This window comes from Symphalangus syndactylus, chromosome 8 (assembly GCF_028878055.3).
Source record: "Symphalangus syndactylus isolate Jambi chromosome 8, NHGRI_mSymSyn1-v2.1_pri, whole genome shotgun sequence".
Lineage (NCBI taxonomy): Eukaryota > Metazoa > Chordata > Mammalia > Primates > Hylobatidae > Symphalangus > Symphalangus syndactylus.
Genome location: NC_072430.2, coordinates 119,494,487 through 119,520,423, shown reverse-complemented (window position 1 = coordinate 119,520,423; position 25,937 = coordinate 119,494,487). Strand labels below are relative to the sequence as shown.

The following is a 25,937-nucleotide window of genomic DNA, read 5'->3' as shown; positions in this document are numbered from 1 at the left end:
TTAGGTTGGTGCAAAAGTTAATATTATTTACCCTATGAGTCTTCCCGCTTGGCGGAGAGAATTCAACAAGTCCTACCACACAGCAAGTCCTGAGCCCCTTCCTAAACTACTGTCCGCTTACTCTGGGGTAGATTTTGGTCAGGAAGCCTGTTCAGGGTGCTGTCTTCACCCTTTCATTTCCAGTCCTCCCAAAAAACAGCATAAAGACATCAGTTTTTGGAAGTGAGGTCCTAGGACTGCATCTATTTATTTATATTCTTGCCATTTTCACAGAAGCAATATTAAGGCAGCGTTGAAAAGAGAAAGCAAATATGGCTGTGCCACTTAGTTTTCCAAGCAGAGCTGCAAACTACACGCATCAAATTTATTTGACAGTACGAAGAAACTATTGCCGCAATAGCTTATTCAGTAAATTTGTGATTTTGTGTGAATAATGTGAAATGTATAAATATAATTACTTTGTTGGGTTAGCAGATCTTATTTGTGGGGTATTTTATCATGTCACATAGAGTGATGATATAATATAACATGTAAAATAGGTCCTCTGTGTGTGTGTGTGTATGTGTGTGTATATATATATATATATATTCAGATGGTTAAAGGAAAAAGAATACATAGTATCCATTTGTTTTAAAAGAGAAAGTTTTATCAAGAGCATTACACTATCCATGAATAATTCTAGTGATTTATTTTTCTCGGTAATTTATTTCACCCAGGGAGAAGAGGGAGAGATACAAAAGCAATGTCTCATTGGTTTGGATTAAGGCTTATATCTTCTTTTTCTCCCTCAAACCAGTGTTTTGGGCTTCTTGGAGTGAATGGAGCAGGAAAGACCACTATATTCAAGATGCTGACAGGAGACATCATTCCTTCAAGTGGAAACATTCTAATCAGAAATAAGACCGGGTATGAAAAACTAATGCTTCAATTTAGCGAGTACAACATACTTAAATGAGAAAAATACTTGAAATGAACATTTAATGTTATTTTGTGGCTATATTATTCAATCCTTAGGGGAGAACAAAGTTATTAGGGTGGGTGGAAATGTTTAAATGTGAATCTGATAGTGGGATTATTTTATCCCTTTTTATCAAAGTCACTGACCACCATGACCAAAATAGAGCTACCTTCCCAGCATTTGGGAACCAGGAGGGATAAATCTTTTGAAATTCATCTGTGTTTTTGATTCTGTCAATTCAGATCTCTGGGTCACGCTGATTCTCACAGCTCATTAGTTGGCTACTGTCCTCAGGAAGATGCCTTAGATGACCTGGTAACTGTGGAAGAACATTTGTATTTCTATGCCAGGGTACATGGAATTCCAGAAAAGGATATTAAAGAAGTGAGTACAAGTGTGAAAAACTACTTAATTTGAAACCATTATTGTTTCTAATTCCATCCCCCACCCCACTGCACCCCACTATCCCCCCTGCCCCACCATTTCCCCCACAAAACCACCTGGAAAACATTGTCATTTTCATTCTGGCAGTGGCAATGGCAGTGAGTCCCTCTTAGTTTGGTCATGTGTATTATAGATGCACCTATGAAATTAGCTTTAGAAACTCCTTGGCTCGTGTTTGTTCAGTTACCCTTTTAAGAACTGTCAAATAGAGGATCATACTTGCACTAGGCTCTGGGCTGAGCATTGGTTGGTGATGCCTGTACATCTTTTAGTGTTTGGATTAGCACTGACACATAGAGTTAATGGCAAAATGCCCAAGTAAAATAGATTAGTTTCCACTTTGGTTTTTAATCTGTGGCTTTAGATCTCACTGCAACTATTTGCCATGTTAATGAGAAGGCTAACCCTTAGGGCGGTTTCTTCCACTTTTGAAATCCTGAGGACCTGCTGTTTTACTAGGATTTCATTATTTGCCAGGACTATTTAACTACAGAAATAACTACAAGAACCCATGATTCCTAATGTGCTAATGTTTTGATACTGGGTCAGTTTTAAAAAGATTGAAAGCCTTTGTGACAACTCACCCCTCAGTAAGAAGAGAGAAGAAGCAGTGATAACAGTCATTGAGAACCCTGCCTTGTGAATTCTGTTTTAGTTCCATTAAGCCTTACTAGAGAATCTTGTGGTAATGCAGCAAAGAGTTCAATCTGCAACTGTAAACACATGCACACATTTAGTGGGGGAGGGAATCCCATCTGAAAATGAGCCTCCAAAGAATCTCTTTAAATAAGCTATTAATCCTTAAGTGATTCTTTGAAAATAAAAATAAAATCTATGTTGAATTTAAGTGTTTTCATTTTTTTCCAGATATATTCTCCATGATAAAATTTTCTTTTCATGAGCATCTTTTTTTTTTTCCATTTAGTGCATTAAGGGTTTTGGCACAGGAAGGTCAACCTAACTCCTCTTTTATTGCCCACAGACTGTTCATAAACTCCTTAGGAGACTTCACCTGATGCCCTTCAAGGACAGAGCTACCTCTATGTGCAGTTATGGCACAAAAAGAAAATTATCCACTGCCCTAGCCTTGATAGGGAAACCTTCCATTCTACTGCTGGTAAGAGAATCATTATTTAAAAAGGCCACTCCATAATTAGAACAGCATGTCTGATTGTATGTGTTAATATTTCATCATCATGATTGCAGTCAACATTTATTGAGGTCTCACTATGTGCTAGCTATTGTGCAAAGCACCTTATGTATACTATCTCAATAAAGGATTTTATATCAGCAAATAATTTGTTACCACAACAATATGCCCTCAAAAATGTTTTATCTGAAAGCAATGGCTTAGTGCGTTTCCGAGGAAACACTGGCACGGAAATGGGAAGTGAAACAAATTCAGGGTACTCAAATAAGTAAGTTATGGAATATGGTACAATTTGATTCCCACCTATTGAAGAAATCAGCTCTCTTTTTCTGTTAGGAACTGAGTAGGTAAACTCACATTTTCCAGCTTCTACTATATGGAGGACAGACACATTTTAGGACAATGTGTTGTGCTAAAATTTTATTTCCTTGTTACTTTAAAATATGAGTTATCTAGCTTAGGATGTGATGGATCCATCCTATGTCATCTGAATGTGGGGGTTATAGGGTGGGGAAGAAATGCATTCCACATTTACATTTTTCTTAAGAGGTGGAAAATTTAATTGATTACCTGGAAATATGCATTACACATAGTAGTAATGTTAATATTCTGCACCCCAAGTCTAACTTTGTAAAAGGGTGTTTATTTCAGAAAAATATACTTGCCCTTATTTTGGAAAATCCCCTTCATTCAAGGACCTCCAAACTCCAAAAGAGCCTTAACTATAAGGAATCATAATGCAGTTATAAGTCACCACATTATTCCAGGGATCAAGTCATACAGTGGATCAAATCATTTCAACTGCCAGATAGAATGATGCACAGCCCATCTTTCTATAATACCAGAAGCTTATAATGCATTATATCTCTGCCAATCGATGCTTATAATGGAATTCTATTGTGTAAATGTTCCTTAAATTGAACAAAACAATCTTTAGGCACCTCTGTGAAATAACAAATGTAAAGTACTTTAAAATGTTAAACGTTTTATGTAAACATTATGTATTAATGAACCAAAATGAAATATTGACATGAAAGATACCAAGTTTTCTTCTATATGCATTTACTAAATATGCTATCTTCTTCAAAAACAGGAGCAGTGACAATGTATCCTTTGTTTCCCCAAATTAATACCAATTTATTTTTTTTAAAATTATTTAACTACGATTTTAATTGACGCATAATAATTATACATATTTATGGAGTACAGTGTGATATTTTGATTCCTGTATACAATATGTAATGATCAACTCAGAGTAATTAGCTTATCTATCACCTCAAATATGTATCAACTCCTTGTGTTGGGAACATTCAAAATCCTTTCTTCTATTTGAAAATATACAATAAATTATTGTTAACTATAGTCACCCTACAGTGCTATAGACCACTAGAACTTATGCTTCTTGTTTAGCTGTAATTTTGTATTCATTAACCAATCTCTCTGTCCTCCTCTCCCCGCTATGCCTCCAGCCTCTAGTAACCATTATTCTACTCTCTACTTCTATGAGCTCAACTATATTAGCTTCCACATAACCCATTCCTTTCTTTAGATTTTACACCATTCTGTAAAAACAAGCCTCTAGTTATGTACATATTTTTTGTTACAAGTATATTTTTTAAATTTTTACCTAATCTTGACCTATAGTTTGTTTAACCATCTGTCAAAATCTGTTATTGTATGTTTAGATTATCTACTGCTACATTTTCTAATTTCATGTCTGAATGATTTTTCATAACATCATTTACTTTGAAAAATAACGTACATCTTTCTACTTCGCAATTTCTACAAATCTTGTTTTTATTTCCCAAGGAGTGTTAAATTTCAATTAATAACAGAAAACTAAAAATATACTTCAAACAAATTAACTGAAATATCAAATTATGTTCTTTCTGCTTCACATAGCATATTATCACTCATAGCCACAATTCTGCTATCAGGAACAGGGTGGTAATCTTGTTGATGTGGCTTATATATGTGGCAAGATAGAATTAAATATAAGAATTTGCCAGTAATTGAAGTGGAATTTTTTTCCAAAGAAACATAAGAGACGAATGTAAAGTAACAGGGTGTCAACTTCACTTAGACACTTTTTAAAACAGATTGACAATTTTAAATGATTAATTTTGAGCTTTTTGACAGCAGCAGAAAGAAGCCTATTAAGTATAAAACAAGTTAGTCACAGGACCTCGAAAAGTGTTTCTGTTCTAGGGAAGTGAAATGCAGTAACTCATGAAAAGAACTTCATCAAAAATTAATTAATTTGATAAATTTTTGTTGTAACTTTCTACTAAGGATGAGCCGAGCTCTGGGATGGATCCGAAGTCGAAACGGCACCTCTGGAAGATCATTTCGGAAGAAGTACAGAACAAATGTTCCGTCATCCTCACATCTCACAGGTAAACTGAGTGGAATCTTTAAAGCGAATCCACACAATCTTAGGATGACAGATGGTCCTGTATAACATAAATAAACATATACACATACATATATATGTGTGTGTGTGTATATATATACACACATACAAAATTATATACACACACATATATGTATATGTATAGATGACGAGTGCCCACAGTTCAATCAAACTATTTTATGTTTATAGTAGTAGGAGCAAGTCAGGCAGGTTTTATGGTGAGAATATAGTTCTGTGGTGGGACAGAGTCTAAGGTCTAAGTAGTCTTTTTAACATTGAATTTCTCATGACTTATGGCCCTCTTAACTCATCTGTGGCTCCCTATTGCCTGTCAAATAAAGTTCAGAATCTTTAGGCTCAACATGAAAGGCTCTCCATTCTATGGCCTCATCTAAATGCTCAGTCTTTTTCCCCTGCAACACCCTCTCCTATCAGTCAATCTGAACGACTCCTTCCTGGTTCTGCATTCTTCCCATCTCCATACCCTTTCCCATTTCTAAGCCCCTTCTTTGGCTGTGCTTTCTATTTGAAATGGTTGTTTTTTTTGTTTTTTTTTTAGACAGAGTCTTATTCTGTCACCCAGGCTGGAGTGCAGTGGCACAACATCTGCTTACTGCAACCTCCACCTTCTGGGTTCAAGCAATTCTCCTGCCTCAGCCTCCCACATAGCTGGGACTACTGGTGCCCGTCACCATGCCCGGCTAATATTTGTATTTTTAGTAAAGGGAGGGTTTCAGCATGTTGGCCAGGCTGGTCTCAAACTCCTGACCTCAAATGATCCACCTACCTTGGCCTACCAAAGTGCTGGGATTACAGGCATGAGCCACCACACCTGGCCTGAAATGGTCTTTTCACAAAATCTCTCCAAGTTCTAATCTTGCCAGTCGTTCCAGAATCAGCTCATATGCCTCTCCTCCATGAAGGAGACACTTCCAGTCAGCTAAGTATAAGAGACATTAAATCATTTTATCCATGCCTCTCTTATGAGGATGGCCTTGTCTTATAATTTGTATTAATTTTATGTTTGCATTATAATTGTCATATAGTAGAAAAAGTATTAGATTTGCTTGTTATCAAGAGACTTGTTTAGTTTGCCCCAGCACAATGGAGCCAATCGTTTAATTTCCATTGGCTTTTGTAAGAGGTGGACAGGGTAATACCTAAAATCACCTCCAATTATCATAGACCATGAAATTAGAGACTGTATAATGAAGTACAGGCTAACTAGTTATAAATCCAAAAGTAGGAAAGCCAACAGAATATGGGGTACGTGACATAATGGAAAAAGCTTAGTGTTATTTTGAAAACACTTCTGAGGAAGTGTAGGTCTTGAATCAAAGACTGAAAGAAATATTAGGTTTGATGGGGGGGTATTCCAGGTGAGAGGGAGATGGCCTCGGGTTTTAGAAGAAACAGTAATAAACCCTATCTGAAGACATTTAATTTATATTTTAAAATATTGGTTTTTGTTCTCCTTTAAAAGAACTAAAAACTAAAAGAGAATCAAGAAAGTAAGCCAGGCATGGTGGCTGATGCCTGTAATCCCAGCACTTTGTGGGGGGCCAAGGCAGGAGGATCACTTGAGCCCAGGAGTTCAAGACCTGGGCAACATGGCAAGACCCCCATCTCTACCAAAAAAAAAAAAAAATTAAAATTAAAATATTAGCCAGATGTGGTGGTGCACATCTGTTGTCCCAGCTACTCAGGAGGCTGAGACAGGAGGATTACTGGAGCAAAGGAGGTCAAGGCTACAGTAAGCCATGTTAAAGCCACTGCACTCTAGCCTGGGCAACAGAGTGACACCCTATCTCAAAAAAAAGAAAAAAGAAAAAAGAAAAAAAACTAAAACAGTATTTCCAAGTGCCATAATGAAACAATTATGCTTATGCTCATGAACTTCAACCCAAGTTTTCTGTATCCTGAATGCTAATATGATCCTGCTTTGTCTTTTAGCATGGAAGAATGTGAAGCTCTCTGTACCAGGTTGGCCATTATGGTGAATGGAAAGTTCCAATGTATTGGATCTTTGCAGCACATAAAGAGCAGGTGAAGAACAAATGCATTGTTTAACAGATAGCGTTGGGTCATCAATCTAATGGTGCTCACTCAGATTCAAGGATTATCTCAGCAGCCTAAGTAGTAAAACTAGAATGGACAAGCTAATCTTTGGAAGCTAGTCATTGACTCACCTTAAATTTAAATTATTTTATTGGGGATTTGATGAATTTTTACTTAAATATTTTAGTTAACCCATAAATTTAACTCATAAATGTATTTTAGTTAGCACATAAATTTAGAAGGCCAAAGCTAAAAAATGAATAATAATTCACAACCAAATTACTCTCAGGTGGAAGTTCTAGAGTTTACCCAATAATAAATTAGACCTTGACAAGTAAATGAAGGCATAGATTGTATCTAGCATGTTCATTTGCCATTCACACAGTCTTTCAGTAAGCTACCTAACATTCGTACCACATTCAAAACCTTTTAATCAAGAATACATTGGAGAAATGTGCATAAATATCATACTACTATCAAATTTAATAGTTTGTATACACCAGAGTGTATATGCATTTATACATATCCATGTTAATCTCCAAACTTCGGAATATTTTGTACTTTTCTCTATAACAAGTTGACTTTCTTGCAAGAAAGTATTAACCAAGATAAGGAAAAAAGGATGAAAGAGGCATTATGTTGCTCTTAGAGAGTCTGTTGTGACTTCTTTACAAACTCTATTCTTGGTGCAAACAGTTAGCTAGCACATTGATTTAATATTTATTTTTAAAACCCCAATAACATTAATTTTTATCGATGACACCAAATCTCCAATGACCTGCTTATCAAGACCTTGCTTGCTTTAAATTAGAATGCATTTAACTTTACAAGTGTATTGTAAAGACCATCGACACTATGAAGAAACTGCATCAACTAACGCAAAATAACCAGCTAGCATCATAATGACAGGATCAGATTCACACATAACAATATTAACCTTAAATGTAAATGGGCTAAATGCCCCAATTAAAAGACACAGACTGGCAAATTGGATAAAAAGTCAAGACCCATCAGTGTGCTGTATTCAGGAGACCCATCTCATGTGCAGAGACACATGTAGGCTCAAACTAAAGGGATGGAGAAATAGTTACCAAGCAAATGAAAAGCAAAAAAAAAAAAAAGCAGGGGTTGCAATCCTAGTCTCTGATAAAACAGACTTTAAACCAACAAAGATCAAAAGAGACAGAGAAGGGCATTACCTAATGGTAAAGGGATCAATGCAACAAGAAGAGCTAACTATCCTAAATATATATGCACTCAATACAGGAGCACCGAGATTCATAAAGCAAGTTCTTGGAGACCTACAAAGAGACTTAAACTCCCACACAATCACAGTGGAAGAATTTAACACCCCACTGTCAATATTAGACAGATCAACAAGACAGGAAATTAACACAGATATTCAGGACTTGAATTCAGCTCTGGACCAAGTGGACCTAATAGACATCTATAGAACTCTCCACATGAAATCAACAGAATATACATTCTTCTCAGCACCACATCACTATTCTAAAGTTGACCACATAATTGGAAGTAAAACACTCCTCAACAAATGCAAAAGAACAGAAATCATAACAAACAGCCTCTCAGACCACAGTGCAATCAAATTTAAGAAACTCACTGAAAACCGCACAACTACATGGAAACTGAAGAACCTGCTCCTGAATGACTACTGGGTAAATAATGAAATTAAGGCAAAAATAAATATGTTCTTTGAAACCAATGAGAACACAGACACAACATACCAGAATCCCTGGGACACAGCTAAAGCAGTGTTTAGAGGGAAATTTATAGCACTAAAATGTCCACAGGAGAAAATGAGAAAGATCTAAAATCAACACCCTAACATCTCAATTAAAATAACTAGAGATGCAAGAGCAAACAGTTCAAAAGCTACCAGAATACAAGAAATAACTAAGATCAGAGCAGAACTGAAGGAAATAGAGACTTGAGAAACCCTTCAAAAAATCAATGAATCCAGGAGCTGGTTTTTTGAAAAGATTACCAAAGTAGACCACTAGCCAGACTAATAAAGAAGAAAAGAGAGAAGAATCAAACAGACACAATAAAAAATGATGAAGGGGAGATTACCACTGATCCCACAGAAATATAAACTACCATCAGAGAATACTATAAACACTTCTACACAAATAAACTAGAAATTCTAGAAGAGATGGATAAATTCCTGAACACATACACCCTCCCAATCCTAAACCGGGAAGAAGTCAAATCCCTCAATAGACCAATAACAAGTTCTGATATTGAGGCAGTAATTAACAGCCTACCAACCAAAAAAAGCCCAGGACCAGATGGATTCACAGCCGAATTCTACCAGAGGTACAAAGAGGAGCTGGTACCATTCCTTCTGAAACTATTCCAATCAACAGAAAAAGAGGGACTCCTCCCTAAATCATTTTACAAGTCCAGCATCATCCTGATACCAAATCCTGGCAGAGACACAACAAAAAAAGAAAATTTCAGGCCAGTATTCCCTGATTAACATCAATGCGAAAATCCTCAATAAAATACTGGCAAACCGAATCCAGCAGCATATCAAAAAGCTTATACACCAGGATCAAGTCGGCTTCATCTCTGGGATGCAAGGCTTGTTCAACATATGCAAATCAATAAATGCAATCCATCACATAAACAGAACCAATGACAAAAACCACATGATTATCTCAATAGATGCAGAATAGGCCTTCAATAAAATTCAACACCCCTTCATGCTAAAAACTCTCAATAAACCAGGTATTGATGGACTGTATCTCAAAATAATGAGAGCTATTTATGACAAACCCACAGCCAATATCATACCGAATGGACAAAATCTGGAAGTATTCCCTCTGAAAACCAGCACAAGACAAGGATGTCCTCTCTCACCAATCCTATTCAACATAGTATTGGAAGTTCTGGCCAGAGCCATCAGGCAAGAGAAAGAAATAAAGGGTATTCAAATAGGAAGAGAGGGAGTCAAAATTGTCTCTGTTTGTAGGTGACATGATTGTATATTTAGAAAAAACCCCATCTTCTCAGCCCAAAATCCCCTTAAGCTGATAAGCAACTTCAGCGAAGTCTCAGGATACAAAATCAATGTGCAAGAATCACAAGCATTACTATACACCAATAATAGACAAACAGAACCAAATCATGAGTAAACTCCCATTCACAATTGCTTCAAAGAGAATAAAATACCTAGGAATCCAACTTACAAGGGATATGAAGGACCTCTTCAAGGAGAACTACAAACCACTGCTCAAGGAAATAAGAGAGGACACAAATGGAAAAACATTCCATGCTCCTGGATAGGAAGAATCAATATCATGAAAATAGCCATACTGTCCAAAGTAATTTATAGATTCAGTGCTATCCCCAGCAAGCTACCATTGCCTTTCTTCACAGAATTAGAAAAAACTACTTTAAATTTCATCTGGAACCAAAAAAAGAGCCCCTATAGCCAAGACAATTCTGAGTAAAAAGAACGAAGCTGGAGGCATCACGCTACCTGACTTCAAACTATACCACAAGGCTACAGTAACCAAAACAGCATGATACTGGTACCAAAACACATATATAGACCAATGGAATAGAACAGAGGCCTCAGAAATAATGCCACACATCTACAACCATCTGATCTTTGACAAACCTGACAAAAACAAGCAATGGGGAAAAGATTCCCTATTTAATAAATGGTGTTGGGAAAACTGGCTAGCCATATGCAGAAAACTGAAACTGGACCCCTTCCTTACACCTTATACAAAAATTAACTCGACATAGATTAAAGATTTAAACATAACCATAAACACTTAAACACAAAAACCCTAGAAGAAAATCTAGGCAATACCATTCAAGACATAGGCGTGGACAAAAACTTCATGACTAAAACACAAAAAGCAATGGCAACAAAAGCCAAAATAGACAAATGGGATCTAATTAAACTAAAGAACTTCTGCACAGCAAAATAAACTATCATCAGAGTGAACAGGCAACCTACAGAATGGGAGAAAATTTTTGCAATCTATCCATCTGACAAAGGGCTAATATCCAGAATTTACAAAGAACTTAAACAAATTTACAAGAAACAAACAAACCCCATAAAAAAGTGGTCAAAGGATGTGAACAGACACTTCTCAAAAGAAGACATTTATGCTGCCAACAAACATGAAAAAAAGCTCATCACTGGTCATTAGAGAAATGCAAACCAAAGCCACCATGACATACCATCTCACGCCAGTTAGAATGGTCATCATTAAAAAGTCAGGAAACAACAGATGCTGGAGAGGATGTGGAGAAATAGGAAATCTTTTACACTGTTGATGGGAGTGTATATTAGTTCAACCATCGTGGAAGACAGTGTGGCGATTCCTCAAGGATGTAGAACCAGAAATACCATTTGACCCAGCAATCCCATTACTGGGTATGTACCCAAAGGACTATAAGTCATTCTATTATAAAGACACATGCACACGTATGTTTATTGCAGCACTGTTCACAATAGCAAAGACTTGGAACCAACCCAAATGCCCATCAATGACAGACTAGATAAAGAAAATGTGGCACATATACCCCATGGAATACTATGGGGTATATGTGCCACATAAAAAGGATGAGTTCATGTCCTTTGCAGGGACATGGATAAAGCTGGAAACCATCATTCTCAGCAAACTAACACAGGAACAGAAAACCAAACACCGCATGTTCTCACTCATAAGTGGGAGTTGAACAATGAGAACAGATGGACGCAGGGAGGGGAACATCACACACCAGGGCCTGTTGGGGGGTGGGGGGCTAGGGGAGGGATAGCATTAGGAGAAATACCTAATGTAGATGATGGGTTGATGGGTGCAGCAAACCACCATGGCACATGTATACCTATGAAACAAACCTGCACATTCTGCACATGTATCCCAGAACTTAAAGTATAATAATAATAATAAACACAAAAAAAGAAAAAAAGGGAAGTATTTAACTGCAGAAATTGACATTCATTGCCAATTTATGAATGTCATAGAAAGCCAAGATTTTATGTTTTCTTTTCAACTCAATTTTTGCCCAAAGACTCTGATTTTATATAGAGGTAGAAATAAATAAAAAAATCATAGCAGTGCACTATTTCCAGTTTGCAACATGTCCTGAACTTTTATGGCAAAATGATAGTCTTTATATAAAGAAAAGGTGCTATAATGGTTGGCTTGGGTCCTGTTTCATTATCTAGAATTCCAGAGGTGCTATTTCAGCAAAATGTAACTCAGATCATATTTTGCACTTTTTCTTTCTAGGTTTGGACGAGGATTTACTGTCAAAGTTCACTTGAAGAATAACAAAGTGACCATGGAGACCCTCACGAAGTTCATGCAGCTGCACTTTCCAAAAACATACTTAAAAGTAAGTGATGATGGCTGGGTGCAGTGGCTCACGCCTGTAATCCTAGCACGTTGGGAGGCCAAGGTGGGCAATCATTTGAGGTCAGGAGGTCAAGACCAGCCTGGCCAACATGGTGAAACCCCGTCTCTACAAAAAATACAAAAATTAGCTGCGCATGGTGGCACATGCCTGTAATCCCAGCTACTCGGGAGGCTGAGGCAGGAGACTTGCTTGAACCTGGGAGGCGGAGGTTGCAGTGAGTCAAGATCATGCCACTGCACTCCAGCCTGGGTGACAGAGTGAGACTCCATCTAAAACAAACAAACAAACAAACAAACCAACAAAAAAAACCCAACAATGTAAGTGATTATCTTGCCTTTTGATCTTGACTAGTTTTGATGGTAATGTCATAGCGACATTTGTGTTTTCCAAGTTGACTACAGCTTTATTATCAATCTTAATATATTGATTAGTTCAAGATGTGTAAGATATGCCAAAGCATACTTAGTATGAACAAATAGCATCAATTGATTATATATTTTTGTACTTACTTAACACAGTCCTTTCACATACATGTATTTTTGTTTCTTCCTCACAAAGGATTTATGATCATATTGTATTAGTTTCCAAGTTGTATACCTTGCTGATCTACTCATTATATATATTAGGGAACTGAGGGATGACAGGTATTATATGACCAAGGTCATTTCTTCTTAGAAAAAAAAAAAAAAAAAAACTACAGAGCTCCAGAATGATTATCTGGTTTGTCCCCCTCATTTGAAAGAGAAGCCCACAAAAGTTGGAGCAGGACTGAGTAGAAATCAAGTCCTCAAGTTCTAGACTAGATGAAATATTGTACAGTTGATTTCATCTCACATATGCGTAGGCATGGGAGGGACACACATAGATATATGCACATATACCTAAGATAGCCCATACTTAATTAAAATAAATGTACTTGACAGGAAAATTTATCATTATTACATCTTTGATATACAGGCAATTTGTAGAAGATGATGATTTCATATGATTGTTTTTGAAATCAGATGTGAAAGGAAATCGGATGTGGAATGATAAAAAGAAATTGGAAAGACTAGGGCTGAGGCCCAATTGTGCCCATGTGATTCCCAGCAAGCCATTAATCTCTGAGCCTCATTTTTCTCATTTGTAAATAGGAATACAGGAGTGTCCCACTATTCATGGGTGATACATTCCAAGACCTCCAGTGGATGCCTGAAACTATAGATAGTACCAAATCTGGTATACACTATGCTTTTTCTTATATAGAAATAGGCAGGTAACTTACACAACATAGATATACTGGACAAAGGAATGATTCACATGCCAGATCGGGTGGTGCCAAATTAGATCACACTACTCAGAAAGGCATGCAATTTCAAACTTATAAATTGTTTATTTTTGTATTTTTCCATTTAATAGTTTTAGAACTTGGTTGATCACAGGTAACAAACCATAGAAAGCAAAACCACAAATAAGGGAGTACTACTATAATAACATCTACTTCACAAAACTGATGTGAGAATTAAATGATAAAGTGTCCACAAAGATACTCCATAAATTATAAGACACAATGTTAATTTGAAGTGATTTTAGAGAAAATAAACTGCATTTTAAAAATATTTTATCTTCATAAAAAACCTTTGCCTCAGCCTCCCCAAGTTTGGCTAACTTCTCTATTTCTCTAGAAATAGAGAATATTCTAGGAAGAATAGCTTTCCTAATTCTTAAACAAAAATTCTTTTTAAGACACAGGGTCTCGCTATGTTGCTCAGGCTGGAGTGCAGTGGCATGATCATAGCTCAGTGCAGCCTTGAACTCCTGGGCTCAAGGAATCCTTCCGCCTCTGCCTCTCAAGTAGCTAAGCATATAGGCATGTGCCACCATGCCCTGCTAAGTTTTGTATTTTTTGTAGAGACAGAATCTCACTATGTTGCCCAGGCTGGTCTTGAACTCCTGGCCTCAAGCAATCTTTCTGCCTTGGTCTCCCAAAGCACTGGGATTACAGCTGTGAGCCACCACACTCGGCCTAGCTTTCAGGATTCTTATCAAAGCTCATTTTCTATCATCTAAATTTAAATCAAATTTAAAAGTAAAAGGACATCTTTCTTGCACAAATTGTGTTGGTAGTAATGCTTTCTCTTTTAGTGGATTTGTGGGTTGAAATCTGTGTTGTTTCACTGAGTGATGAAATTACATTCTCCCTGGTCTGTTCCTCATGGGGCCAGGGCTATACAAGGCAAATGCAGTGATAATAAAAAGTCTGATTTCTCCCTAGCAGACCATTCTTTACAAATCTGTGGTGGTTTCTAGATATCTAGAAGGAAAATAGCCAAAACAACAATCTGAGAGCAAAAGTAGGCAAGATGGCCCGATTGTAGTAACAGATATAATGCAACTACATGTCGATGGGAGATGCTAAGCAATGCACAAAGCGGGAGGAGAAGGGTCTGAAATACACGGTCATGGTCTGATGCATTGGGGTCACATGGGTAGATTCTGGAATAAGAAAATATCCTGATCAAACTAGTCTCAGCAAAGATTATCCCAGCTGCTTTGTGCAAGAAAGTAAGTGTACAGAGTTTCTGGGGTTCTGAACAGGCTGTTGCAGTAACTAAGATGTGGAGTAATAAGCATCGAGTTAATCATATTGGTGGTGCAAATACAGAGGAAAGGTTAAGTTTGAGAGGTATTTTAAAGGAAAAATAAATAAGATCTGGTAACTGATTAAATATCCAGAAAAGCAAATTGTTAAAGATACTCCAAGGCAACAAGAATGGATTAAACTAAGTAGATGGTGATACGGGTGACCAAAATAAAGAAATTGAGAAGCATTTTAGGGTGAGTTGGGAAAAGGATGAGCTGTCATTTGAAGGAGCTTCAATGCTTTTGAAGTCTACTCTCTTTAGCCAATATGAATGGAACCGCTAATTTTTAGCGTTTTAGAACAATTCTAACACAAAAATGAAATTTCTTAAGATTGAGCACTGAGAAAGCTTATGTGAGCTGAGCATAATGTCACACGTGAAACACCATTCCACAAATTCTTTTCCAGGCAAGATTATAATGACTGTATAACTTCACATGAATATAGAATGCTTTGGAGTTTTCGTGAACTTTTAAATTTGTTTTCTCTTTGACATTCACAAAACTTTCATCTCATCTTTGCAAGCTGTTGGTTTCAAAATATACTCGTTATTTATACTGTAGCATCATTTTCAGTGGAATGAACTTCAGTATTTTCCTGAACTCTTGGTAAAGTTATGTGTAGTCATGTCAGTATTACCAGACATTGCAAATTAAATTTTTTTCCTTTGGTTCCCACAGGATCAGCACCTCAGCATGCTAGAGTATCATGTACCAGTCACAGCAGGAGGAGTCGCAAACATTTTTGATCTGCTGGAAGCCAACAAGACTGCTTTAAATATTACAAATTTCTTAGTGAGTCAGACCACTCTGGAAGAGGTAAGATATATATCATGATCCATGTGCACAACGTCACATATTAATATTATTATTCATTCTGGTTATTTCTTTTTAATGACATTCAATTTGTTTTTAATTGAATTAATATCTAGTCTTGCACCTGAAAAACTTAGCAAAGAGCCTAATCAATTTCTCACTTAATTTGGGGATATTAAAAAAAAAGATGTGAAAGACATTAACTTTTCCATTTGATAAGACATCTGTATCCATAAAGTTATATGTATACATAAGGAAAAAAACCCCACTATTTTCACATACATAACAAACAGCTGTTAACACTTTCCTTCCTTCTTCCATGGTAGGTTTCTTAAAGAACATTTCCATTGATTGATTGGCTTCCTGGATTAGGGTTGGACAGGGTACTTAGAATTTGGTGCCAGACCTTTAGATCTGTTAAATTCAGGCAATTAAAGTGGTAAATGCAGAATCCTTTCCATTCACTTACATCATCTGTCTTAATTACATTTGCATTTAATAACTAGAGACTTATTAGGTCATCCTTTATCACTTCTGTACTGTCTTAATTTTGCACAGCTCAACCAACATAACATATAGAAAGTTTGATTATATCTGTCATTGGACTAGGTCTGAAAGTAAGGCCCTTAGGGGTCAGTAATATGGCGCTGCATTTGATGGATAACTCTTCTTGTGGGGCTTTACGCATTTTAACGGGGGCTTTAGACAATCATGACTTTGCCGAAAATGAAGATTTAGTCTTCAACCTATGAGCAACTACCAGTGCCATGGCAAAAAATAGACTCTTGAGAGTTTTTGGATGAAACTATGACTAATAGATTTAATGACTTTAAACAAAGTGAAAAGATCTGCCTGTTAAGTAATTGGCTTACTGAACAGTGTTAACATGGGCTTTCTATACAAATTTTATCTTAATGCATTAACTCTTGAAACTAGTGAAATTTCTCTCAACATTTCTACACAATCGTTCAATAAGGGCACAGGGCTGGGCTCCTTGTTTATACGTGATAGAGACATTGATGTAGGTCATATGAATGCAGAAATGTGGCTACAGATAGTCAACTATGGCTTAAGATTGACATGATTATAAATAAAATCATAGTCATAAATATGGTCATAGATACAGGTGCTGTTTTCAAGCCCCAGTTAAATTTGATTTTCTGAAAGGACTCCTAGTGCAAGAGTGTATATATGTGTAGGCAGGCCCCTATAAAATCTAGTTTTATAAAACTAGGATTTGGATTTTATAGGGGCCTGCCTACACATACATACACGCTTGCACTAGGAGACAGGAAGGAGAGAGAGAGGGAGAGAGAATGAATTAACTTTATTTCTTCCTTTGGCTTAGCAGGCACTAATGGCTTTATTTTCCCTGAAAAATCAGGTTTTCATCAACTTTGCCAAAGACCAGAAGTCCTATGAAACTGCTGATACCAGCAGCCAAGGTTCCACTATAAGTGCTGACTCACAAGATGACCAGATGGAGTCTTAACACTTCCAGCAAACTCAATCTCAGCCTATGACCAATGGCTTCATTTTGAAGAAAAGCCACAGAAGATACACTTCCACAAGATATCTTCATTTTAAAGTATTATACTGTATGGAAAGTTACAACTGTGTTAGACTAACAAGTAATTATAAAAGGAAACTTTTCCTTCTAAGGTCAGTGAGTGTTGTTGCTACTGAAATGAATTCCTGTATACTCAACACTGTGAGCATGCTAATGTATATGCTGGTGATTCTTATGCAAAGGTGAAGCCACCTCAAGATGAATATCTATCTTAATTTATTACTTTCAATAAAAAGACAACTTAAAAGGCATGGATTTTGGTAGTTGAAAAAAAAATAAGAGTGGAGAAGAAAAGTGAGATGGTTTGTGGCAGGTGCCACTGGGCAAGCAAACAACATAATTAATTTCCAGAAAACAACAGAATGAACATCATCATGAATACATGAATCTGCTGTGATGTGTGAATTGCTGAGGGCCAAATGAACATTTGCAGAGCAGTGGGCACAATGTTTACAATGTATGTGTATGTCACTTTCGGTACCTGTTGAATGCATGGGGACGTGCTGAACCCAAAAAAGTGCCTTTCCATAAGGATGCAATAGAGAGGGCAATTTACCCTGGTGGTAAATGGAACCTAGATTCACTCCTGCCATGCCTTGCCAATAGTAAGCTGCAGGTGGAACAAGAAGTCACTTGCTCTGGGGGGAAGGGAGGGGGGAATGGGTGTGTCAGCTGGGTAGATACAAACCCTGAAAAGAGAATCCATGTGCTGCTGGCAGGCAACATTTTTTAAAGCTCTTTCAGAAACCCTCATATTTGGGGTTTCTTTTCAGGAAACATTCCCTTGGAGGGAAAATGAATATGAAGATAATTTTCAGCTAATTATCTGGGTGACCCAGAATCGTGTATATGGCTATAGGATAGACTTCTTAATAATGGCAAGTGACGTGGCCCTGGGGAAAGGTGCTTTATGTACCGTGTGTGTGTGTATGTGTGTGTATGTGTGGGTGTGTATCTATACAAGTTTGTCAGCTTTGGCATGACTGTTTGTTTCGAAAACCAATAAACTCAAGTTTAGAAAAACTCATTCATGCTGTCATTTCATTTGTTAGGGAAGAGACAGGAACCTAAAAATGGGAGTCATGTGGCCTGCAAAGTTTCACTTGATCTGGCCCCTGTTGGCCTCTCCACCCTCATCCCCATCTTTCTCTTTGGCCCTTTGGGATCTAGCCATGCTGGCCCCTTCCCACTTTTTCCAGTACTCCACAGTCTTCCCCATCTCCAGACCTTTGCACATGCTGTTCTCCTGCTGGGAATGCTCTTCCCCCCCCACACTTTTTACCTGGCTAACAGGCTTCAGAAATGTCATACTTTCTTAGAGAAGCCAGACTGCCCAGCTTTCTCATTTTAAATCTGGTCTGCTGTTCTAATACTATATATTTTGTTGTTCCTCCCAACCTCCTACTTTTCTGTCAGAGCATGCATCATCATTTGTAATATATGCAGACTAACTAAATATATATATATATATATATATATATATATATATATATATATATAGTACATTAACAGATGGTAACACAATTTCTTTCAGGATGGAAAATGTCTTTGCTGAATTTAATATGTAGGCACGCCTTTTGGAGTAGAAGGTATAACTCTGAGAGCGTGGGTGTCTCTAGGGTCCCAAGTGACAAAATAAATGGATAGCTGAGCTCCATGAAAGAATAAAAGGAATTTGTTTGCTGTCCATTGTCTTTGTTGTGGTTGGCTGGTTGTCTGCTTGTTTCTGAGCAATGGTAGGAAAGGAAGCAAAAGAAAAGGACAGAAGGGACATGGAGAAAGGTGGAACCAGTGAGATGGCAGAAGGCTAAGTACTGAAACAGATGGAAGCCCAGTGAGAAAGAGAAGCGGTTGAATGGACGTTTAACACTATGAGTATTCAAATACTTTTTGCATATTCACTCACTGTGCAGCCATGCTGTGGATGGTCCCTGTTACCACTGAATCTTCATTGAAGTCAGACACACTTACAAATGCTCTGTGTGACTGAGTGTCTTGTGGAGACTGGAATGAAGATATGTTAATTCCTTTTTTGAAAGAGGTACAGTACAGTGACAGCTTCATCCCAGAAGCTGTCAGACCATGAGACAGGGAGATGCCAGGACATGTGTGGAGCAGAGCTTCTGACCATAGGACATGGATCAGGGACTCCAGCCAATCTCATCTACCTCTCAATGGGCAGGGAAGCCCCAGCTGGGTTCTGGACGATGACAGTAGCACCATTATTTGAGTGATTAGTATTTCTCTCTCTCACTAGGCTTGAAACTCCATGAGGACAGTGATCTATTTTGATCTTCCTGGCTCTCCAACTGGTACCTATATACACAATAAATATTTGTGGCACTCAATAAATATTTGTTGGTTAAATGAATAAATAAATGAAGGAGAAACAAGAGAAGCTGGCATGGTTGATATGAAAACCAAGCAACCTGATTCTGTTTAAATTTCTGAAATACCATGCGGTAGTTTATTCTGACAGAAGAAAAGAGAAGGATGATACATAGTCCCATATTACAGATATTACAGTGAATCCACTGCAATGGAAGGATTTGGGTATCTTCTTTAGAATTAGAATGCTATGTTTTGTTTTTGTACATTTTTGCACATTTATTTTTCTTCCTCTTTTTTTCTGCTAGGATGTACTATTTAAGAGTATCATGGCACATTTTTATATGTAATTAAGGAACATATATGAACAAATATTTGAACCCATATCCCTTTGGGCTTCTCTGCAGTAGAGGAAATGTTTAGAGAATTCCCAGTTCCCATAGCTTCCACTCTGGATAATACCTACAGAATCTGCTTGCTTTTTTTTGTTTTTGTTTTGTTGTTGTTCTTGTTGTTTTTCTTTTTTTTTTTAGACAAGGTCTTGCTCTGTTACCCAGGCTGGAGTGCAGCAGAGAGATCACAGCTCACTGCAGCCTCGATCTCCCAGGCTCGAGTGATCCTCCTACCTCATCCCCCTGAGTAGGTGGGACTACAGGTGTGCACCTCCAAGGCCGGCTAATTATTTTTTATTTTTAGTAGAGATGAGGTCTCGCTATGTTGCCCAGGCTGGTCTTGAACTCCTGAGTTTAAGCAATCCTCCATCCATGGTCTCCCAAAGTGCTAGTGTTACAGGTAGGAGCCACCATGCCTGGCCGAGAATCTACTTTTTTAATGTGAGTTACCTGAATTACCTCTGAGGATAGTGGCAATTTTTACTTCATGCATAAAACCTAATTTTCATAATATTTATACAGTGGGTACAAAAAATCACAAGAATGGGAAAATGATAAGCCAGGTAGAGTGACTCATACCTGTAATTCCAACACTTTGAAAGGCTAAGGTGGGTGGATCATTTTAGTCCATGAGTTTCACACCAGCCTGGGCAACATGGAAAAACCCTGACTCTTAAAAAAAAAATACAAAAAATTAGCTGGGAATTGTGGTGCACATCTGTAGTCCTAGCTTCTCAAGAGGTTGCAATGGGAAGATCACCTAAGCCCAGGACGTTGAAACTGCAGTGAGCCTTGACTGCGCCATTGCACTCCAGGCTGGATGACAGAGTGAGACCCTGTCTCAAAAAATAGAAAAATGATCCAGACAGCCTTCTCCACTGTATGCTCTCTTCCTTATTGATCAACTTCTAGACAAACAGCAAATGCTGACCTAGGTAAAGATGGGAATGACGAACTAGGCTTCCATCCTCTTACCTTCACCTGACCCCAGAAGTCTGCTTGTTTCATTAACCTAAGCTTTTCAACATAAGAAGACAACAAGCTACAAGGAAATGAATACTATTTCCTTTGGCATCATTTGTTTCAAGGTTAATCTTATCACTCCCTTGCTTGTAAATCCAGATTGATTTTCCATAATCTGCAGGATAAAATACAAACCCCTTAACTGATCTTCAAAGTATTTAATAATCTGGTTCCAACACTTCAATCTCTCTTCCCCACGTAGTTTATGCTCTTACTGTAATAAATTTCTTGCTATTTCCTATTTATGTCAGAGCCTCTCTCAGTTGTGTGCAACTTTGCTCACACTGCTCTTTTCTCTTGGAAGACCTTTTCTCCCTCCCTACTCAGCTTTTAGCCAGAATCTCCTTTTCATCTTCATTACACTTCTCTTAGGCCTTATCTTTAAGGAAGACTTCCAAGAGAGCCTCAGGCAGAGTTAATTGTTCTATCCTTTGTTACAAAAGCATTTTTGTGCATGCCTCTGCAGAATTATTTTCATATCACATTATAAATCATCTCTGTACACATCTCTTTCTTCCCTGATTCTAAGTTTCTTAAGCGCAGTAACCTACTTTTCTTCATCATTGTACCTCCCATATCCAACAAAATATCAACAAATTGTTGCTGCTCAATAAATTTTTGAAGAACCAAAGAGGTCTATTTCAACTTAGAAATGCTTGTAGGATTTTTGCTTTAACTTTTTTGTAATCATGTTTGTTTTAAAGTTGAAAGTTAATTGCTTGGGGAAAATGTGCAGATGACCAACATTTTAAGTTAAAATGTGGATTCTGCATAAAGTGCATTTCATTAAAATGCCAAGCATTGGACATACAATTATTTTAGTAACACTATTGCCTATTATGGCATTTGCCTGAGGATTTTCTTTTATTTTTTATTTTTTATTTTTTGAGACAGAGTCTTGCTATGACACCTAGGCTGGAGTGCAATAGCATGACCTCGGCTCACTGCAATCTCCGCCTCCTGGGTTCAAGTGATTCTCCTGTCTCAGCCTCCTGAGTAGCTGGAACTACAGGCATGAGCCACCACGCCCGGCTAATTTCTGTATTTTTAGTAGAGATGTGGTTTCACCATATTGGCCAGGCTGGTCTTGAACTCCTGACCTCATGATCTGCCCACCTTGTCCTCCCAAAGTGCTGGGATTACAGGCATGAGCCACCACGCCCGGCTTGCCCAAGGATATTGAAAATAAAAATGCTATTTAAATCAAATACTTTCACTAAGATAGAGTTATACTCAATAACTCTCATTGCATAAGTGGAAAAGCTAGGTAAGAAAGCAGTTGTAGTTAGGTTGGCTGCATGTGGTGTCTCACGCCTGTAATCCCAGCACTTTGGAAGGCCGAGGCAGGAGAATCCCTTGAGGCCAGGTGTTCAAGACCAGCCTGAGTACATAGCAAGACCCTGACACTACATAAAGTTTTAAAATTAGCTGGGTACAGTGGTGTGCATCTGTAGTCCTAGCTTCTTGGGAGACTGAGGTGGGAGGATTGGTTGAGCCCATAAGGTTGAGGCTGCAGTATGCCATGATTGCACCAGTGCACTCCAGCCTGCACAACAGAGTGAGTCCTGTCTCTTCAAAAAAAAAAAAAAAAAAGTTACAATTAAAATAGCAGGACCTACCACTTATTCATAATTTTTTATCTGTGAGATACAGGTCAAGTTTGCCACATTTCTTATTCTCACAACAAAGTTTCAATTGGTTACTGAAGGTTGGAAAAAGGCAACTATCTGGCCCAGAATCATACAGCCAAAGAATGAATTTGATGCCACAGACTGTATTCTGACATAGACCCCTCCCTCACAAAAAGACTTGACTATGTCAACTTACATATTTAAAATCCATTCATCATTTAGTGATTAGCTGTATTTATGTCTGTGCTGACTTGGCAAGAGAATCACTGGTCCTGTGGGCCCTGAAAACTGCTCCCTTGTCTACTGTAGCTATCTCCAGTACTGTTTCTAGCACAAACAAGAAGACTCTGTCCCTGACTATCCTCTGCCTTTAGAAATCCTTAGGAACGATCCTCTTCTTTCACCTTCCTACCTCCTTCCCCCGCCCCCCTCCACTGAACCATCTCACAGAGAAAACCAGCAATGTCATTAGATATGCGAAGGTTTACTAATAATTTCCATTTATTTTAACTCGAAAGAGTTGTGGTTTGTACTTACTGAGATTTTGTTGTTGTTTTCAATATAGCAGATAATTTTGCTATTCTGTTTATTTGATTTCTTTCCTCAGTTTATATCTATTTTCATTTTTATGTTTTATTATTGCATTCAAATGGGAGCTATAATTTCCAGTGTAAGGAAGCCCACAATGTGAAACGGTCTATGCCCTAAACAGGTTATGGCCAAGATGGCTCTTTCAACACCTCAGAACAGATTTTTAGTTCTTATTTCATGGGATCCACTGAAAGTTTCTAGTGGAAGAGGAAAACCCTTCACTTAAGTTAATGCTCTTAGCAATTCCATAGAATTGCGAACCGAATTCTTCTCAAAGACAAAAGCTTCACTAATCAGCCCAAAAGAAATATTTAGTATTACCAGAGAAGTTTTACTTTCTTTTATTTAAAGCAGTCCAGTCATTAAAGAAGATATTCATTAAATATTCTGAGCTAAAAAGTTGTAGGCAAGATGCTCCAACCAATGCATATACCATTTAAGAATGAAATAAATGGAAAGTTCTACTAAAGACAAACCAGATATAACTCCAGAAAAATCCTGAAACTTTCTGTCATATTCTTTGGTGAAATGCATAAGCACACATTAACTAAGCTAGGAGATTTTCTTTTTACACTAATCTGTTTTAAAACTTTATCTCAGATACATTTAAAAAAAGAAAACTACAGGTCAATATCCCTAAATAAAAATGATGCAAAAATCCTCAACAAAATACTGGCAAACTGCTAAAAGAAAAACTTCAGCCAAATTAAATATAATGGAGTTTAATTAAGCAATGAACGATTCGCGAATCGGGCAGCCCCCAGAATCACAGCAGATTTAGAGAGACTCCAGGGGTGCCTCATGGTCAGAAAAAATGTATAGGCAAAAAAAGTAGTGACGCACAGAAACTGGAAGTGAGGTACAGAAACAGCTGGATTGGTTACAGCTCCATGTTTGCCTTATCTGAACACAGTTTGAACACTCAGCAGTGTATGAGTGGTTGAAGTATGGCTGCTGGGACTGGCCAAGACTCAGTGATTATTAGAGGGGCATACTCCTAAGTTAGGTTTTCAATCTTGTCTACCTATTAAGTTAGGTTGCAGTTTATCCACAAGGACTTAAATATAGAAGCATGGAGTCCTTCTCAGGACATATTTAGTTTGCTTTAACAAAACCAAATTCAACAACACATTAAAAAGATCATTCATCATAACCAAATGGGATTTATCTCAGGGATGCAAGGACGGTTTAACATACGCAAATCAATCAATATGATGCATCATATCAACAGAATGAAGGACAAAAACCATATGAACATTATTACTGATGCTGAAAAGCATCTGGTAAACTTCAGCATCCCTTCATGATAACAAGAAAAACCCCTCAAAAACCGGATATAGAAGGAATACACTGCAACACAATAAAAGCCATATACGACAGACCCACAGCTAGTATCATACTGAACAGAGAAAAACTGAAAACCTTTCCTCTAAGCTCTGGAACAAACAAGGATTCCCACTGTCACCACTGTTACTCAACATAGTACTGGAAGTCCTAGCTACAGCAATCAGACAAGAGAAAGAAATAAAAGTCATCCAAGTCAGAAAGAAGTCAAATTATTCTTGTTTGCAGATTATTTATCTTATATTTGGAAAAAACTAAAGACACCATAAAAAAACTGTTAGAACTGATAAACAATTCAGTAAAGTAGCAGGGTACACAATCAACGTACAAAAATCAGTAGCATTTCTGTATGCCAAAGCAAACAATACGAAAAGGAAATCAAGAAAATAATTCTACTTACAATAGCTACAAATAAAATAAAATACCTAGGAATTAACTTTAACCAAAGAAATGAAATATCTCTACACTGAAAACTATAAAACACTGATGAAGGAAATTGAAGAGGGCACAAAAAATTGGAAAGGTATTCCATATTTGTGGATTGGAAGAATCAATATGGTTAAAATGTTCATACTATCCAAAGCAATCTATATATTCAATGCAATCCCTATCAAAATACCAATGACATCCTTCACAGAAATAGAAAAAGCAATCCTTAAATTTCTGTGGACCCACAAAAGACCCAGAAGAGCCAAAGCTATTCTGAACAAAAAGAACAAAACAGAAGGAATCACATTACCTGACTTCAAATTATACTGCAGAGCTATAGTAACCAAAACAGCATGGTACTGGCATAGAAACAGACATAGATCAATGGAACACAATAAAAAAGGACTCAGAAATAAATTTATACATCTAAAGTGAATTCACTTTCAACAAAGGTACAAAGAACATACATTGAAGAAAGAACTATCTCTTTGATAAATGGTGCTAGGAAAACTGGACATCCACATGCAGAAAATGAAACTAGACCCCTATCTCTTAACATAGACAAAAATCAAATCAAATGGATTAAAGACTTAAATCTAAGTCCTCAAATTATGAAACTATTAAAATAACACATTGGAAAACTCTCCGGGACATTGGACAGGGCCAAGATTTCTTGTGTAATATCCCACAAGCACAGGCAACCAAAGCAAAAATGGACAAATAGAATCTCATCAAGTTAAAAAGCTTCTGCACAGTAAAGGA

The 25,937-nt window shown here is 37.3% G+C and overlaps 1 protein-coding gene and 1 long non-coding RNA gene across 9 annotated transcripts in view; one reads left to right on the top strand and one right to left on the bottom strand.

Annotated features, from left to right (window-relative positions):
- Positions 1-18,464, top strand: part of ABCA12 (ATP binding cassette subfamily A member 12) — a 209,892-nt gene extending 191,428 nt beyond the window's left edge. Inside the window, exons 46-53 of the mRNA XM_055290518.1 lie at positions 797-906; positions 1,201-1,342; positions 2,385-2,519; positions 4,845-4,948; positions 6,919-7,011; positions 12,303-12,408; positions 15,733-15,870; positions 17,252-18,464. Of these exons, the coding sequence (XP_055146493.1) occupies positions 797-906; positions 1,201-1,342; positions 2,385-2,519; positions 4,845-4,948; positions 6,919-7,011; positions 12,303-12,408; positions 15,733-15,870; positions 17,252-17,359 (936 nt within the window). The 3' untranslated portion in view covers positions 17,360-18,464. The remainder of the gene's footprint in view (positions 1-796; positions 907-1,200; positions 1,343-2,384; positions 2,520-4,844; positions 4,949-6,918; positions 7,012-12,302; positions 12,409-15,732; positions 15,871-17,251) is intronic.
- The window catches only part of LOC129488391 (uncharacterized), a 204,955-nt gene that overhangs the window by 73,575 nt on the left and 105,443 nt on the right, over positions 1-25,937 (bottom strand). The window lies entirely within an intron of this gene.